Source organism: Epinephelus lanceolatus, chromosome 13 (genome assembly GCF_041903045.1).
Source record: "Epinephelus lanceolatus isolate andai-2023 chromosome 13, ASM4190304v1, whole genome shotgun sequence".
Lineage (NCBI taxonomy): Eukaryota > Metazoa > Chordata > Actinopteri > Perciformes > Serranidae > Epinephelus > Epinephelus lanceolatus.
In genome coordinates this window covers 4,559,295-4,577,338 of record NC_135746.1, presented here as the reverse complement: position 1 = coordinate 4,577,338, position 18,044 = coordinate 4,559,295, and the positions used below count along the sequence as shown (strand labels likewise).

At 40.6% G+C, this 18,044-nt stretch overlaps 1 protein-coding gene across 3 annotated transcripts in view; it reads left to right on the top strand.

The window, feature by feature from the left end:
• Positions 1 to 18,044, top strand: part of plcb4b (phospholipase C, beta 4b) — a 147,987-nt gene extending 129,943 nt beyond the window's left edge. For 2 of the 3 annotated variants that reach the window (XM_033649148.2, XM_078173673.1), the window contains 15 exons: positions 198 to 300; positions 2,068 to 2,232; positions 3,809 to 4,013; positions 5,537 to 5,625; positions 5,777 to 5,933; positions 6,011 to 6,060; positions 8,890 to 8,955; positions 9,527 to 9,642; positions 11,139 to 11,214; positions 11,330 to 11,505; positions 11,721 to 11,822; positions 11,929 to 11,986; positions 13,158 to 13,244; positions 13,863 to 13,899; positions 17,438 to 18,044. In XM_033649148.2, the coding sequence (XP_033505039.1) occupies positions 198 to 300; positions 2,068 to 2,232; positions 3,809 to 4,013; positions 5,537 to 5,625; positions 5,777 to 5,933; positions 6,011 to 6,060; positions 8,890 to 8,955; positions 9,527 to 9,642; positions 11,139 to 11,214; positions 11,330 to 11,505; positions 11,721 to 11,822; positions 11,929 to 11,986; positions 13,158 to 13,244; positions 13,863 to 13,899; positions 17,438 to 17,514 (1,564 nt within the window). In that variant the 3' untranslated portion in view covers positions 17,515 to 18,044. The remainder of the gene's footprint in view (positions 1 to 197; positions 301 to 2,067; positions 2,233 to 3,808; positions 4,014 to 5,536; positions 5,626 to 5,776; positions 5,934 to 6,010; positions 6,061 to 8,889; positions 8,956 to 9,526; positions 9,643 to 11,138; positions 11,215 to 11,329; positions 11,506 to 11,720; positions 11,823 to 11,928; positions 11,987 to 13,157; positions 13,245 to 13,862; positions 13,900 to 17,437) is intronic. The other variant, XM_033649149.2, reaches the window with a different exon arrangement.

Genomic DNA, 18,044 nt, shown 5'->3' with positions numbered 1-18,044 from the left:
AGTGCCTTCCTATACTGTACCTCCTTATTCCCGATAGACTGCTTAATTGAAACTAAAATATTTATAAACATTCTGGCATTTCAGTATCAGGATTATGTGTTTCATAACATCAGTGTTCCCACATTTACTCTAAAAGGTACATAAATTTTGTTGTGTGTGCACGTTCCTTATACACTGCATGTGTGTGTGTGTGTCAGGTACCTGCTGAAGCCCGACTTCATGCGGCGGTCAGACAGGATGTTTGACCCTTTCTCAGAGACGCCGGTGGATGGTGTCATTGCTGCAACCTGCAGTGTACAGGTCAGATCACCTGGCACTTCAATCGTGCAGGAAATCCCAAAAATGAATTTAAAAAACAACAACAATATTTTAGCATAAAACTATTACTTATAAAATTAAATAGTCATATTGATACAGGGAGTAGTTTGAGGCTTGGTGTGTTGTATCCTGCTCCAGAGGGGTGTACCAAGAGGTGAGAATAGCATCATGGGTTAGCGAGATATGTTGAGTCTATAGTCAGAGTTTTTAATGTCACAAAGTCGGCTCTCTTTTAACCTGGCGATATCACTGTGGAAATACACGCTGCGTGGCTAACCTGGTCCAGACTAGTTTATGATCAGAGTCATCAATCAATCAAATCCTTTATCATCACTCTGTAGTCAATAATCAGTCTCTGAGCGATACAGATTCTCAGCTGAGAGAAATTGGTATAAATGCAGCGCTTGCATTGTAGAAAACAAGTGTACACACTCTGGTTTTAAATGTTTAAAAAGGTCTTGATTTTTTGAGTGTAATGTTTAAATCTGCAACATCAAGTTTGAAGTTTTAGAGCTGTAGTATGTGCAGCTGCCACATTAGAAATGAACAGAGTGATAAAAAATATATGATAACTTGTGAATTAACACAAGAAGTATTTTTTCGCCAGCATTTCACACTGGCTATAATTGAAGCAAAAGTGTAGATTTTTACTGCAATACTTTCATTTTACTCAGTATTCTTTAAAGACAGGAAAGACCGGCATGTGATCGATCAATTTGTGCTGAACATGTGATTTTACTAATTCATGGTAATGTGTATATGGCCTGAATGTGAAAGCCGAGCTTATCTCTGGCTGGGACTTAGTGTTTGTTGAGCCAGCTCAGCCTAAAAAAAAGTCTGGCTCTGTTGAACTTGCTTCATGGTACACCCTCAAGGAGGCAGTTAGTTATCTTTGTTGTCTTATTACACATACACATATAGCACATATACACATATCTTTACATCGCCCCAAAATGAAAAAAACACATTTTTCCTCTTACCTGTAGTGCTGTTCGTCAGTCTAGATTGTTCTGGTGTGAGTTGCCAAGTGTCAATCCCCAACGCCTTCATGTGGTCAGCTCTTTTTTCTGCTATGGTCAAGAACTTCTTTGGGTCCGATAGGGCATCCACAATTGCTGAAACACACAAAACAACTTATTATATAACAGTGAAAAGAAAAGTTTCACTGATTAATTGGTGGTTCGTATAATAGGTTCATTTTCGTATATGCAGCACTCCAGACGACTTTTATTTCAAGCAGACATACTTGAAGTTAAAAGATATTTCCTCCTACCTGTTGTGCTATTTATCAGTCTAGACTGTTTTGGTGTGAGTTGCTGAGTGTTGGAGATATCAGCTGTGTTGATGTCTGCCTTCTCTCCAGTATAATGAAACTAGAGGGCACTCAACTTGTTGCTTTTAAAACATACATTTAAAAAACTCAACAGCAATGTCCGTTTCCAGAAATCATGACCTGGTTACTCAAGATAATCCACAGACCTTGTTATGAGCACTTTCATTAGTTTCTTAAATGTATGTTTTTTAAGCAACAAGCTGAGCGCCATCTACTTTCATTATCCTGGAGAGAAGGCAGACATTTATACGGCTGATATCTCCAACACTCAGCGACTCACACCAGAACAATCTAGATTGATAAACTGCATTACAGGTAAGAGGAAATGTAGTTTGGAGTGCTGCATAAGGGACATTTGAAAATGAATAATGACTAATTAAATAAGATTCCTAACGCTGCCCTCCGTTCTTCTTCAGGTGTTCTCTGGACAGTTCCTGTCAGACAAGAAAATCGGCACGTACGTTGAGGTCGACATGTACGGTCTGCCAACAGACACCATCCGCAAGGAGTTCCGCACACGCATGGTGATGAACAACGGACTGAACCCAGCCTACAACGAGGAGCCCTTCGTCTTCAGAAAGGTAGCAAGAAGGGCAGGAAAAGGGGGAGTCTTGGGTGAGGAGGAGGTGGAGATACAGTGAGGTAAAACGAATGTGCTGCATGAATGCCATCTGCATCGTGATGAGAGCTTTGATATTTGAGTACAGGGAGGTGAAGGAGAGGATTTGGATTGGAAGAAAGGTCTCAGTGACAACAGGAGCTGCTCATTCTAGGGAAGGAAAAGACAAATATAAGATGGCAGTACGAGCAAGAGTAAAGATAAGAGAGGAGGGCAAGACGGAAAAGTAATGTTAAAATGTAGAAAAGACAAATAGAGGGAATGGATTGTGATACTCTTGCGAATGTGGTCATCTGCAAAAGTATCACAAACCAAAGCGTAGAGAGGGGAAGAAGAGGAGGAAGATCCAGGCTTCTAGTTTGCCTTCTTTGGTTCGCTGAGGAAGAAAGGGGAAGAATCAAAGGACAGCGAGAAGAAAGGAACAACATAAACAAACAGAGGGATGAAGGAGAGATTAGAGATATAAAGAGCAAAAGAGGGGGAGAGAAACGTGTGTGTGTGTGTGTGTGTGTAATAGTGCTGCTCTCAGCAGAATGAGGAGTCTCTCAGCCATGACTGTGACTCCAGCTTCCTAACACACACCATCAATCACAGCCTGCCGCAGTGCTGCTCTACTCTCTCACTCACACACACACACACATATAAACTTACACAGTGCTATCAGAGGGGCATCACAGGCAGAGCTGCTGGCAAGACTCGTTTCTCATGTCTACACACACCAACACACACACACAAATGCCCTCAAATACTGCCACACCTTTTGCATGCATACACGGCACTGTCAAGATGACTCAGAGCGAACAACACACACCAGCGCCCCTCGCGTACAGTACATCAGGCTACATTTGTGTAAGCATACACACAAGCGGGCGCTTCCGCTCATTCATCTCCAGGGAGTATTCTTCGTCCTTATCTCTTACCTTCCTCATCGTCTAGGTATTAATCATCCCCCTCTCTCCGTTCACTTATCTCCACACACACACACAAGGCTGGTTAAGACTCTCGCTCTGTTTTTTTTTTGTTTTTTTTTCCAAGGGTGTGCACACAAGCTCATCCACGGACACAAGTTACATACACATACATATTACAAGATTTACTTCACTCCGTGTGTGTGTGTGTGTGTGTGTGTGTGTGTGTGTGTGCGTGTAGGTGATGGCCTTGTCAGCAGTCAGATATGCTGTGTTACTGCGCTATCATGCCTTTTCCCTGTATCACACTGTGACCGTCCCCTGATAGTGTCCCCTGCAGTTTCATCCTTGACCTTCCCCTTTAATGATGCTGTTTGTGCTTTAAAACAGACCCTGTTTTACTGCAACGCTTGCAAAATAGTTGTTAGCTTAATTCCAACCCAGAATGAGTTAAGCAGACTTCCCACAGTTCCACAGGGCTGATGACCGACTCCTGTGACTTTTATTTTCCGCCTCACTTTCTGTCCTCACATGCCTTTGCCTCCCCTGTTCCTCAACACATCTTTTTTTAACTTTATTCTGGCTCCTTCTCCGTCCCACCCTCCACTTCCCCTCGTCCCTCCCTCCTAGGTGATCTTACCGGATCTGGCGGTACTGCGCATCGCCGTCTACGACGACAACAACAAGCTGATTGGCCAGCGCATCCTGCCTCTGGACGGCCTGCAGGCTGGCTACCGTCACATCTCGCTGAGGAACGAGGGCAACAAGCCCCTGTCATTGCCCACCATCTTCTGCCAAATCATCCTCAAGACCTACGTGCCCGACGGCTTCGGAGGTGAGAGCAGAAACACACACACACATCAATTAAAAAAACTTTGTGTGTTACTTTATGTTTGTCAGAATTACGAGTTTGTTTCATACATACTTTGTTTTAGTGCTGTGTTTATTCATGGCTGATATTAAAGTTGTTTCTGTAGCCTGTAGGGAGGAGAGGAAAAAAGGAAAGTGAGGCGACTGTCTGCCGCTCACTGACTCTCTGCCTTGGGTTGGTACTCAGAGTAATGGCATGGTGCAAATGATGATGACAGTGAGTCTGCAGTAATAGACAGTTTAAAACAGGCAGAAGCATACAAATGAGCAGGACAATTGGAGTTGTCATTAAATAAAGCCAAGGGGCCTGCGCTGAGGAACCATTACTGTAACCATTAGCTGCTTTCTGTAAGATCTGCTGCCAGAATCACTTCCCAGACAGACACACGGCACTGTACGAGGAGCTCAGACATATAAAATCCTTTCCTTAAGAAACTGTTTGAGCAAGACAGATCTTACCCCAGTCTTGACTCTCAGCAGAATGAGGCAGTAATTAATCATGCAAGAGTAGGATAGATTTAATCTCACTCTGCTCTCATAAATGCTAACACTTTATTTACTGCCTTAACATTTTGGTTACAGTCAAAAGAAATGTTGTTTTGACTACTTCAGAGATGGCTCCTTGAAGAGAATTATCTCAGATTGCCTTAATTATAAAAGGGACGGTTCATTTTTCCTCTTACTTGTAGTGCTATTTATCAATCTAGATTGGTCTGGTGTGAGTTGCCGAGCGTTGGAGATATCAGCTGTAGAGATGTCTGCCTTCCCTCCAATCTAATTTAACTAAGTGGGCTTGCAGCGCCAAAACAATGCATTTAAAAACTCATCAGTAATGTCTCTTTATAAAAATCATGATGTGGTTACTCAAGATAATCCACAGACCTTGTTGCGAGCAGTTTCATGTAGGAACTATTTTCTTTCTGCTGAACTACACCCACCAACTGTATCACTTTGAACAGAGGGAAGTGTGCATCTACTGTGCGCTCAGGCGAGGATGATGCCATAAATGTTTACATCATGTTGTGCTGTTAAAAGCACGACCTTTTGGTCCATGAATGCTTCCTTGTGCAAAGTGATAAGGGTGTAGTTTGGCTGAAAGAAAATAGTTCCTACACGAAACTGCTCACAACAAGGTCTGTGGATTATCTGGAGCAACTGAGTCATGATTTCTGCAAGGAGACATCGATGCTGAGTTTTGCAGATGGATTTCTTGATGCTTTGAGCACCATCTAGTTCCATTATATTGGAGACATCTCTACGGCTGATATCTCCAACACGCAGCGACTCACGCAAACAATCTAGAATGATTAATTGCATTACAGATGAGAGTCCCTTTAACCTCAAGTTTGTCAGCTTGAAATAAAAGTAATTTGGAGTGCTGCATAAGGGATGTTTGGACATTATACAAATGGCGAACAACCCTTCAAACCACCAATTTATCAATGAATCTTTTCTCTGTTCTATAATAAATTGTTCTATCCATTTCAGCAATTGTGGATGCCCTATCGGACCCAAAGAAGTTCTTGACCATAGCAGAAAAAAGAGCTGACCAGATGAAGGCGTTGGGGATCGACACGGTACACAGACAACACACACGCACCTCAAACTGTACCTGACTGACTGGATATGTCCAGGGTTAACTCACGTACTCTGTACTTAGATAAAACTGCATCTAAACAATAAAAAGATTGTCATTTGCCATCTAAATGTATCATTTCTTTTTCATAGAACGACATAGCAGATGTTCCAAGTGGAAGCTCAAAGAATGACAAGAAGGGAAAGGGTAAAGGAGACACTGTGAAGGCCAGTGTGACACCCCAGGCCAGCTCAGACATGGCTCAGACCTCCAACTCCGCCCAAAACAACACAGCAGAAACCAAGAAAGGTATGTACTGACACTAAAACATGTATACTGTATGTACACTGTGTTGACATGAATGTAACTGTTCTCTGCCGTTTCAGATACTGCACTCGTGCCTAATGTCAGCATTGAAGACTTAAAACAAATGAAGGTTAGTGACTGAACTCCTTACACTCAACATAACAGCTCAGTCTGTGACACAAACTATACTGTACAGCGTTACAGAATACGTAATATTGCAGTAACTGTTCAAGAGGTAATTGTTTAATTACTGAAAAGAATACTTCACCCACAAATTGATTATTTCTAATTCAAATACTCACCCTGCGTTACCTTAAATTCGTGAAGAAACTTTTGTGTTTTGTATGTCACCACTGTGAACGAACTCTCACACAACTCGTGCCGTATAATCCCAGTATCATTTATCCAGTCATATACTTACTCATAGCTATGTCAGTTTCAATTAGTTTTACTTTTGATCGCCCTGATAACCCATTAACCAGTGACTAACTGATTAACTTTTAAGAAAAAAATTCCAATATGTTGTGAAATACAAGAGGCTTTTCAGCTCTCCATTGACTCGTGAGCTTTAGCACTGCATTTCAAAGCACTGTCCATTTAGTGGTGAAGTTTTGTGATGTAAATGTCATGCCTTTTTATTTTATTTCCTGTTTGCTAGCTGCGTTAATGTGTAAACATAGTGCCCACCGCCCACCCCATGACCTCCACTGTGAGCTAGCCTTAACCACTCTGCAATGCACACCAGCTGTGTAAGGTGAGAGGTAGCTAGCTGCGCCGTTCATTCACAAGTACTGCTGGTAATGACATCCCAGTGGCGGACTGTTTTTCTGTGGAAGCACAGTGGCCACCCTCGATCTCCCCAGGTCGCTCCAGTGAGTAAGAGGCCTCATTTTTAACCACAGAGACCCTTTAGCATCGTTATCTATGTTAGCACCACCAGCAGTGCTGACACCACTAATGGTGCTTACAGTGCTAAAGGGAGTTTGTGGCTCAAAATATAACCGGAGGATGGGCACAATGTTTTCTCAGAAACGCTGTTGGGTCGGGTCGGCGTATCTACCTGTAATCGCCCAATGAACGGCGTCACTAGCTCACTCCCACCAGACCCAAGTGGTGCACAGTGCAGTAAACTGAAGAGCAAAAGTAAAATTGAGTAAAATTAACCTGTAGACAGGCATGTGTAACTGGTTAAAAGAAATTCTCTGCAGTTAATATTGATAAATGATACTTGGATTATACTTCAGGAGTTGTGTGAGTTTGTAAACAGATGTTTTGATATAGTTTTGCTGTTGTTAAATGCCGTCCCCCCTCTACTCCAATTCAGCAAGAATTTTCTCAGTTTTTGGATTCGTTGTTTACCAAAGAGGCATGCGAGGAAAAACAAAGTTTGCTTAACGAATTCAATGTAACACAAGGTGAGTACTTGATAGGGGTGTAAATCACCAGTTTCATCACAATAGGATATTATTTTGATTTGGTGTGATTTAGGGGCCTGTGATTGATATGAAATGATATTAACTGCCCATTTAACACAGTCTGTTACAGAAGAAGTTGCCATCCCTTTCTTTTCTTGCTTTTGGCCAAAAAAGACAAATACAACACATAAATAATAAGTGCAGTAAAGTTTACTTTAAACTGGCTGCACTAACTTGCGTAAAATAGCACATAGGATAAGTTAACCTTCGGGCTTTTTGCCAGAGACGTTTCTGGAAGGGCCCTTTTCTTTTAACCCAAACCATCATCTTTTTCATAAAACTTCATGTCTGTCTGTCTTAAAACCCTGAAACCCTGAAGGTAAACTTCTCCCAACAGTCATAAAACACAGATTAACAGCAACATTGTTTAACAATGTCAACTCGAATTCAATTTCAAATTCAGCTCAGTATAACCGTCAAGATTTAGAGACAAAACAATTTTTTTTTTGCTAGTGACACATTATTAGCTTAAGCATGTTTACACTGCATAAAGCAGCCAGCGGACTTTTTCCCTCGAAAGATCGAGGATCGTTACACCCCTAGTACTTGATATTAGGGGTGTAATAATCCAGTCACATAGATGCAAAGTGAAAACATTGATCCATATAGTCATCTTTAGGATAGGCTTTTAATTTGAAAGTCTGCCACTATCAGACAGCAGCAGGCAGATGGCAGGCAGCTGAGAGAAAAACGATGAGGATAATGTTATTTACTCTGGAATAAATCAGCAGAGTGGAATTATTTTGGATTTCAGAGAAAATACAGGGCAACAGACAGAGCACATGCTGTATGTAGATGATGATGTTAGGGGATAAAACACGACGTAACGTCTCACTCTGCTAGCTTCTTGCTTTAGCAACATTAGCTGCTCTGTTTTAACAATGTTCGGCTGATAAACATGCATGCAGGCTGAAATTCAATTTTACTGTTCTGTCAGGAGATGCAGTGACTTAAACCAACAGTGGCCAAATAATATCGCTTAATATCGATCGCAGACAACTTAATCGTATCGTGGCAGACTTTGTAATATCGGAAAATATCGTATTGTTGTCTAAAGTATCGATATAATATCATATCATTATGAAACTGGTGTATTACACCCCTACTTAATGATCATTTGTGGGTGAAGTATCCCTTTAAGTACCAAGAAGGTATCATCTAGCACGTACAGGCTCCAAAGTTACTAATTGAACTATAAATACTTCTTAGGGTTTTTTATAGGGTGAAGATTAGTAGGACCGAGGTGTAATGTGACCTCACTTTAATACCACAATAGTGTTAAAATGACTTAATAGTAAAACTAAGCAGTTATGATAGCTAACTTTAAGTAATTACAAGCACCTAATGCTGCACTATTTCTAAGAACCTTCTACTAATTGTATGTAATTATCTTGTCTTTTCTTGATAAAGCTATTACGCTCAAAGTCTTTTCTTAACATAACCTCCTGCATGAAATCAATACCTGCTCTCCTCTCCCCCTGCAGACGTACCTTAAACTGATTAAAAAGCAACAGAAGGAGCTCAACACTTTAAAGAAGAAACACTCAAAGGTGGGTGATTGTTTTAGTGCCGACCTGTCTGTTGGTGATGCAAAGAGGCTGCCGCTTGTCCTGGACAGTCATTGATGCTCAGAGGGACAGTGAGGAGGCGAGGTGGAGGGCCGGCTCAAGCTTTTATCTTCCACTGACTGCTGCTTCATCACCTGCACACACATGCATACACACCAACATTACACTCAGACGTAAATGCAGCCACATCACTAACGTTGCGTAAGAAATTAGACTTGCTAAAGTAGCTTTTCCTTTGACCGGAGCTCCATAGAGACAGTGGTGGGTGCTGGCTCATTCATAGAGGCTGATTAATTATCATATTATTAAGTCCTATTCTTGTAACGCATGTATTAAAGTACCATCTGCTGACTGAATGAAGACGACTGCTGGTTCATTACATGATGTAGGCGACAACATATTATGCTTTTAAAATAGTAATCACAGTTTCATATTGCAGCTGCCTGTTTTGCTTTGATATCTGTCTTATGCTTAATACAGTCTCAGTACAGGTCACAACTGCAGTCCCACAGCATGGATAAATACTTGTGATACATGGTTTTTTTCTCAATAGGATCAGAATACAATGCAGAAAGCCCACTGCTCCCAGGTGGACAAGATGGTGTCTCAGCATGATAAAGAGAAGACAACTCTGGAGAAACTACTAGAGAAAGCCATCAAGAAACGAGGGTAATTTGAAAACAGAGAAACTAACATGTTCAACATTTTGTGAGGGGGAAAAATCTAAAATGTATGCATGTACTGACATCACTGCATTGCCCGGGTTTACTGTGTTTACTAATTCTTAAATACACATTTACCAATAAAAGGCCTTAAAAAGTATTAAATCGTCTTCAATTCAGATTGAATGGATCTTAAATGTTTGTTAGTCACATCACCGATGTAATTTTTTGCATTGGTGTCATGGGAAACATAATTTTAACAGGAGGGAGACACCACACGACGGGATACCAAACTTCAACACAAAACTACAAAACTTGTATGTGCACAGTGCCCCTATGTTTGCCCCCTTCGCACACTTCGATCACACCATGAGTCATTAATGGGTAAAATGCAAGTGCACAGATGAATAGCTTAAAGGACAAACAGCAATTACTCATGGTGGTTAAAGCCAGAGCCTGGAAATGTTTACAAAGCAAACAGCACTGTATGACAAAGGAGTTTTAAATGTAAAATGGGGATCAGGGTGGTGGAATTGCACATGTAGAGTTGTAAACACAGAAAGTATTGTCACGGTCATTTTTTACTGTTCATTTTGAAGTGACATCAATGTGTTTATTTGGAAAGACTATATTTTCGCTTTTGGTGTGTATTTCCATTGCAAGTTTGGTCTTAAATTTCATGTGAAGTGGTATTGAAAGCTCTTAAAAAGTCTTAAATTTAACTTGTTTATACCTGTAGACATTCTGAATTCAGATTCAGTGATACCAAGTCTGCTTATCTTGCATAGCCAGACCTCTTGGTCGCTGTGGGTAGTTTGCTTCTTAAAACCAATCACACCTGTCTTGGGTCGCCTTAAGCCCAGGATGCAGCCCCTTGCAAAACAGTGTTACGAGGGAACTTATTTTGGTGAAACATTTACACATAGGGAGGTGAGCCCTGGCAATGTCTATATCCCTACAACAGTAAACGCAACATAAAACATTAAAAGATGTTTTAGCGTGTAGGTCACTAGCTCGGTGGTTGTTTTACGCACAGCGCTATAACAAAGAGTGGAAATAGGTCTGGCTATGTGAGACTACTTTCACGTAGCAACTAAAATTTTGGAAATGTATTTCTGTCTGAAATAAGTGGCCAATGGCAGGCTTTATACCAACAGACTACATCCTGTGAGCCAGACTACAGGTCTGTTGATGTTTGAGCCAGTTTGTGTAATATGCTTTTCAAATAGCCAATTTTGGTAAATCAAAACCTTAAATCTTAAACATAATAATAATAATAATAATAATAATAATAATAATAATAATAATAATAATAATAATAGATTTTTACTACAATATCAGATAAAAAAAATTAGAACTCCAAAGGCAGAACTTTTACACAAGCTTTTGGAAAACCTAAAGGACACTCAGTTTGATCTGTAAGGCCTCTTGAAACTGAAATCCCACAGAATTTGACTGGCATGGTCTAAAATCATCACTTACATGTGTGTGGTTTGCTCACAGGGAAAACAACTGCCAAGAGCTGAAGAAGGAGACAGAGGATAAGATCCAAACACTGATCGCCGATCACAAAGTCAAGGTAACACAAAACTTATTACCCTAAGCCAGCACTCTTTACACAAAGTTAATAGCTGTGAGGATGACAAGAGCCTCAGCTGTGTATAACTGATTGAGGTTTGTGTGTGTGTGTGTAGGTAAAGGACATTACAGCGCAGCACACTAAAGAGTGGTCGGAGCTGATCAGTAGTCACAGCAGCGAGGAGCAGGAGATGAAGGACAGCCACGTCACACAGCAGTGCGAACACCTCAAGAAACTCCTGGCCACCGTCCAGGAGCAGCAGACCATGCAGCTCAAACTCATCCATGAACGGTGAGAGGCTCAAACACACACATCCATGCACACATGCACATAGAGATGCACGTGTGTACACTCATTTACTGCAGGTGATCAGATCCACAGGGGCAGCAACCCTGTGGATCACTAAAATGAAACTCCAGTTGCCTAACTGTTGCTTGCAGCTTTGAGTGTTAGTGTCACTGTAAATGCTGATTGTGACAAAGTTTTCTTGTGGTACACAATTTCAGGCAGAGCAAAGAGATGCGGGCCAACCAGGCCAAGATGTCCATGGAAAACAGTAAAGCCATCAGCCAGGACAAGTCCATAAAAAACAAGGCAGAGAGAGAGAGGTGCGTCACACACACACTGCATCCATCTATTATCATGTCATCGTTCAGCTGTTGGATTGTTACGTTAGAATTGTAACGCCATGGTTCTGCCCTTTGTGCTATTCAGGAGAGTGCGAGAGTTAAACAGCAGCAACACCAAGAAGTTCCTGGATGAGAGGAAGAGGGTGGGTTGTTTACTGTTTACTTGTTTAAATATTTTGTTACCTAAAAAAGACACCAGGGATTCTCCCAGTTCACTACACAGTGGATTAATACTATACGAATATTTGAGTATCAACTGCTATTACAGGATTTTTATTTAATTTTACAGTATAAATAATAGGAAATGTTTCTACTTTGTAAAAAAAACATTCTGCTTTCTGTGTGACACAACCTGTTCTGTAGTGAACTTACAGAGTGTGTGTGGAGATCAGTACTACAAATACAATATAGGTGAAAACAATACAGCAAATTTACTAAAACAAATACGAGATGAATCCAAAGCAATTCAGTTTGATGGATGTTTTTGGTTTCCTCACAGTAATAGAAAGAGAGGAAAAAAACCTTTGCTGTCGCTGATCTTTGACTATAACACCTTGAGTGAATTTTCAGAAAAAACAGTCCAAATTGTCTGATTCCAGCTTCTTAAATGTGAATATTTTCTGGTTTCTTTACTCCTCTGTGTAAACTGAGTATCTTTGGGTTATGGACAAAAACAAGACATTTGAGGACATGATTTTGGGCTTTGGGAAACACTGATTGACATTTTTAACCGTTTTTTACTTTTTATAGACAAAACAAATCATCATTTAATTAAGAAAACAATTGACAGATTAATTGATGGTGAACATAATCATAAGTTGCAGCCCTGGTGTCCACACAGACCTATATGGAGCTGTGTAAGTCACAACAGTTTCCACAACACAGTCCTGCAAATACTTTACAATAAAAGCCTTGTGTCATTGGAATTCTGTCTACAGAAACACTATATGGCTTTTAATTTGGAACAGAAACAGGAAGTTTCATGGCTGGGACATATACTGCAGATATGGAAGTTACTGGTATGATGTCAATATCACTATCAACAGATCATTTCACTCTCTAGTTTTGCTGAGAAGCAGCAAGTTGCATGGAAAAGACTCAGAATCCGTAGATAAGCAGTGCGGCTTCTCTAACCTGTTAACATGGGCACTGAAATAAAACCCCAAAGGTTCCACAATGCACATGCTTTGCTCAGGCCGGCGGTATGGCCCAGTCGTTAGTCATTGTCTGAGACTCAATGTTCAAATAATTAACTGCTTACTTACGAAACAGTAACTACATCATTATAATATTTTGTCCCTGGTGTATCTGCAGCTGGCCATGAAGCATCAGAAGGAGATGGAGCAGCTAGAGAAAAACCAGAGAGAACAGTTAGAGAAACTGGAGAAGTTCAATGAGCAGGTACGACACTAAATAACAAAAACTGAACCCTACAGGCAACATGCGACTACCAAAAACGATTACTCAAGATAACTTGCATGTTTGCCATCAGCTGCCTGCTGTCCAACCACAGCATTTATTAGCCCCACTTCCTGCAGACACCTGAACCTCTCTCAGTTTATGGTCCTTTGTGCTTCACTGGCTTTTTAAGTGTAAATGAAACTCAAGACGGGGGACCAGTGCAGCTCTCTGGCTGATTTCTTCCCTAGATACTGTAATGGCTGCAGTTTCTGTCATCTGTGATGTAAACTGTAATTAGTTTTACAGGAAGTGTTACACATAGCTGCCTCAAGAGACCCTTCAGACAAACACCCATGTTCATCCCACAAAATAAACACAAAGTCCATCTTAAAGAATCAGAGTCTCAATGTTTCTTCAGTGTGCCACCTGGCCGAACTGTTTCTCTACCCTATATATAATACGTGCACACTACCAAGTATAGTTCACTTTGCATATGAAGGTCTCATATCTCCATCTATCATTTTATTTTGCCATCAGTCACACTCCGTTACCCGTACATGTCTTACATGTATGCACATATTCATTTGTTTTTAATATGATTTGCTTCTTCCGGCACAGCTTTTGAAATCACACCATGCAAACAAACAGGTTCAAGGTAGGCATCTCCATCTCACTCAACTCTACCTCTGATTCCACCTTTCTGTCAGTGCATCACTTTGTCATCATGTTTGCTTCCATCTGTCTCCCTTCTACCTCTCTGTACATTACTCATATTTTAATGCCTCAATTTGCTGCTGAGACTGTTCAAGGTATACTTCACACACACAAAATGACCATATGTATATCAGTTACTCAAACTGTGTTGCACTGAGTTTGTGGAGAGCTTTTCTTGCATGCCTCCTTGATGAAGGAAGAATCCGAAAACAGAAATTTCTTGACGTTTTTGGATTAAAAGGGGGCAGAAAACTATATCCAATCATCCATTTACAAACTCACACAACTCATGCAGTGTACGTTTCATTAATTGAGTTGTATGCTCAGCACTTCCCAAACAGACAGCCCTTACCGACAGGGAACTGAACCGAAAGTGAAACTTATCACTGCTCTCCTAACAGCCAGACTCCATTGACAAAAACAGTAATTTTACCTCGCTGAACACAGAAGCTACTGGTCTACCGCTGCCTTGATGGGTTTGTTTTATTGTGCAACTTCTGTCTAAGCTATCTCTTTAAAACACCAAAGTCACACAATAACACAAACAACCAATAAAGGCAGCAGTAGACGAGCAGCTCCCGTGTTCAGCCAGGTAAAATTGCTGTTTTTGTCAGTGGAGTCTGGCTTTGAAGAGAGAGCATAGATAAGGTTCATTTTTAGTTTAGTTTTAAGGTTTCAGCTAAAATGCATGCGTTTGTAAGGTACTGAGTAAACAACTGGATAATTGAGACTTTGATTATACTGCACAAGTTTTGATAATTTTTGCTTTAATTAAACGCAGCCCCCTTTTACTCCAATTTATCAAAAATTTCCCTCAGTTTTTGGATTCTTCATTCACCGTTGAGGCATGCAAACAAATTGAATGTAACACAGGTTAAGTAACTGATTTACAAACAATAACTTTGTGGGTGAAATATTCCTTTAAAATCTGTATTTTCCTTCCTTTTAATTGACTACTACAATGAGCACTCTGGAAGTGACTCACCACTGATTAAAGCAGGGAAATAGTACATGACAGGTCCGCCTTTGAAGAGATTGCAAGATTTAAAATTAAAAAAAAAAAAAAAAAAAGACAGAAGAAAGAAAGTGATTCATTTTCTTTGTATTGTAAAATCCCATTCCCACATTTGTAGTCTGCAGCTCTCGGGGTGTCAGCAGTGCCAACGAGCAGCTTGAGTCATTTATCACCATGACTCACCAGCTATTACTAAGCAAAAACAGCCAGCTCCCAACCTGCCCCACTGTGCTTTCACTCCAGCTCATAATCATTTGCTTTCATAGTATGTGACAGTGTCCCACTGCAGACATTTTGTGGCAACCATTACACAACACTCCTACAAAGCATGTGGTTTAAATTACCTGCAACAGTGTGCAAGGAAATGCACCCAACAGAGAGGATTATTACCAAGGTAGAAACCGATGTGTCTCTTACTGATGAACAGATAATAGAAACTACATAAACAGGTGAGATAAACTAATGACATACCATGACTCAACAACAAGGACTGCCCGATCACCTGGAGCAAATCAAATGCCACGTCAACCTAGCAACTCACTGGCCAGATTGGGCAAGCGCTAAAAAAGAAAACACATTGTTTTTCCAAGAGCTGATGATAGAAGTAGCCAAAGAGTGAGCCATCTCGCTTCGTTCTCATCTCTGTACCAATCAAGCTCTTGTAAGAAAATGGCGCCAGGGAAAAGACAAAATTTATGAGCTGAAGCACAAGAGAGTGTTTCAATTATCCTGGAAACAGGAGTTCTTTACGGGTGCTGATAGAGGATGTGGCCAAATTCAAACAATGGATTGAACAGTGTGCTGTAAATTTCAGAAGCACGATATAAAGAGGTAGTATTTTAAAGACATATCAAGTTTCCCAAACACAAAGTCTTTGCTGTTAATTTATAAAACAGTTTAATAAATAAAACAGTTTGTATAGGGGCAAGTAAAAATCTACTTCGGGCAAGTAGATTTCTAAAAATTTTGCCCGACTGGGCAAGTGGAAAAAAAGACATGAAAGTTGACCTTTGTGTAACATTCAGAATATGTAACTATTGCTATGTTTATGCCAAGTTATTTTAAGAAGCCCTAAGATGGAGACCTTTAAAAATGCTGCTGACTCTGTTTTAGTCTGGACAGGGGGAAACAGATTTTTAAAAACGATGACACAGACACTGAGGTTCATTTTCTGATAGGGTCTTATCCTGGGTTGGAAATTAGTACCAGCCACCAGCCAAATGCTGGCAGAATATGCTATTTGCTTCACTCACCAGCCAAAAACACAATTGTAATCTACTGAGTGGCTGGTAGATTTTGGAATCCATCTGCCACAATGGCAGGTAGACAAAAAACTTAATTTCCAACCCTATCATTCATGGCATGTCAAGTAAAAACATTATAGCTATGCCTGCATATCTTCAGTGAGGTATCTTTAAAAACAGGGACAGTGCACAGCTTTTTAGCTGCACCAGATTTAGCTATAAGCTAATTTTGATATCTTTAGTCCCTGGGCAGGAAACAATAATTTCTCTGCTCCAAGACACTGTTATATAAAAAATACAATTACAAAATAGAACCTATTCATGACACAATGGCTTCAGCAATAACAACAGCAAGACAACACAACATCAAGTCATGGCAACAATAACAGTAGCAACAACTACAACACAAAGACACCATGGTGGGTCCTCATTTCCCATCACCATGGCTTCCAACGGCGATTGATAATGCTCCCAGTACCTCTCTAATATGTCGCCCCACTTGCTTTGCAACACCTCCTAATACGTTATCTGCCGCCTTGACTGTCTTATACTAATGTGTAACTTTTACTAATAGTTCTACCTCGTTGTTGGTACAAGCAAAGAAACCTCTGGACTTACTTTTCGTTGTCTCTGTAGTATTTTTTGTAACTAAGCAACCAACCGAGTAGACAATCTCCTTTCTGTCTTCACTGGTACGCACATGCCCAGTGTAGTGTTGTCAAAAGTAGATTTATTGTTATCTTTATATATCAGTTCTGAATATTTAAAACGCTTTCAGTACTCATTTTCTGCATTATCAATGCACCAGTACCAGCTGCGCTTTCTTGAAATCATTCAGCTGTTCTCTGCTACTAACCGGAAAAAAAAGTTGGCATTATGTTATCGCCTTGTTATATTTATGTTTAATAAAAAATTGAATTTTATGTCCAATGTCCTATCATGTCAAAATTGGTATTAAATATCCAATCCAAGTTCGAGCTTCCAGTATCGTGACACCACTTTCCCAGTGTATGTGAACGGTCATGATTTGCATTTTCTAGAGCGTTAGTATAGATGGAGGTTATTTCTGAAACGGTTCTAAAATTCTTGTGTCTATGGAAATCATATTCTTCCAAAATGCCATTTTAAAATGAACAGACATTAGTGTGGATGTGGCCGAGTGTGAGATTTAGTTTCTGTGTCTGTGCATCTGTCTAACTGTGATTTCTGTCTCCTCAAAGGCCAAGGACATGCAGCAGATGGTGAAGTTGGAGGAGGAGATGGACCGCAGACCTGCCACGGTGGTGTGAGCGACTGAGACCGAGACACAAGCACACACATACACGTACACTTATATACACACACATGCAGGTGCAGAAACACTCCACCGCGGATACCCCCTCTACAACCCAGAGACATTAACACCCACCTACGTCACTGTCTTTACTTCTCCATCATGTCTGTTCACACAAACACAGTCGCCCTCCCCACCACTTAGTTTCTGCATCCTTACCCCACCCACTAATTTTATACCACTGAGCCATTGGTGCTTATCACTGTCTGACAGGGGGTTTAACCACTTATCGAGAGAGGAGATGAGGCAACACAGAATCAAACGTATCCCCTCCTCCACCGTACGTACGTCTAAATTTTCTATCACCTTCTTTGTATCCTACGGGCAACACAAGCTGCAGCTACTGGTGGACACACACAACACATGCACAGACACATTCACTTACGAGAGGGAGGTGGATATCCGTTCCCTTTTTGACTTTTTTATTTTACTTTCTTTCTTTAAAAAAAAAAAAAAAAAATCGGTACCTGATTAACTGCTCCAGAAACAGCGTG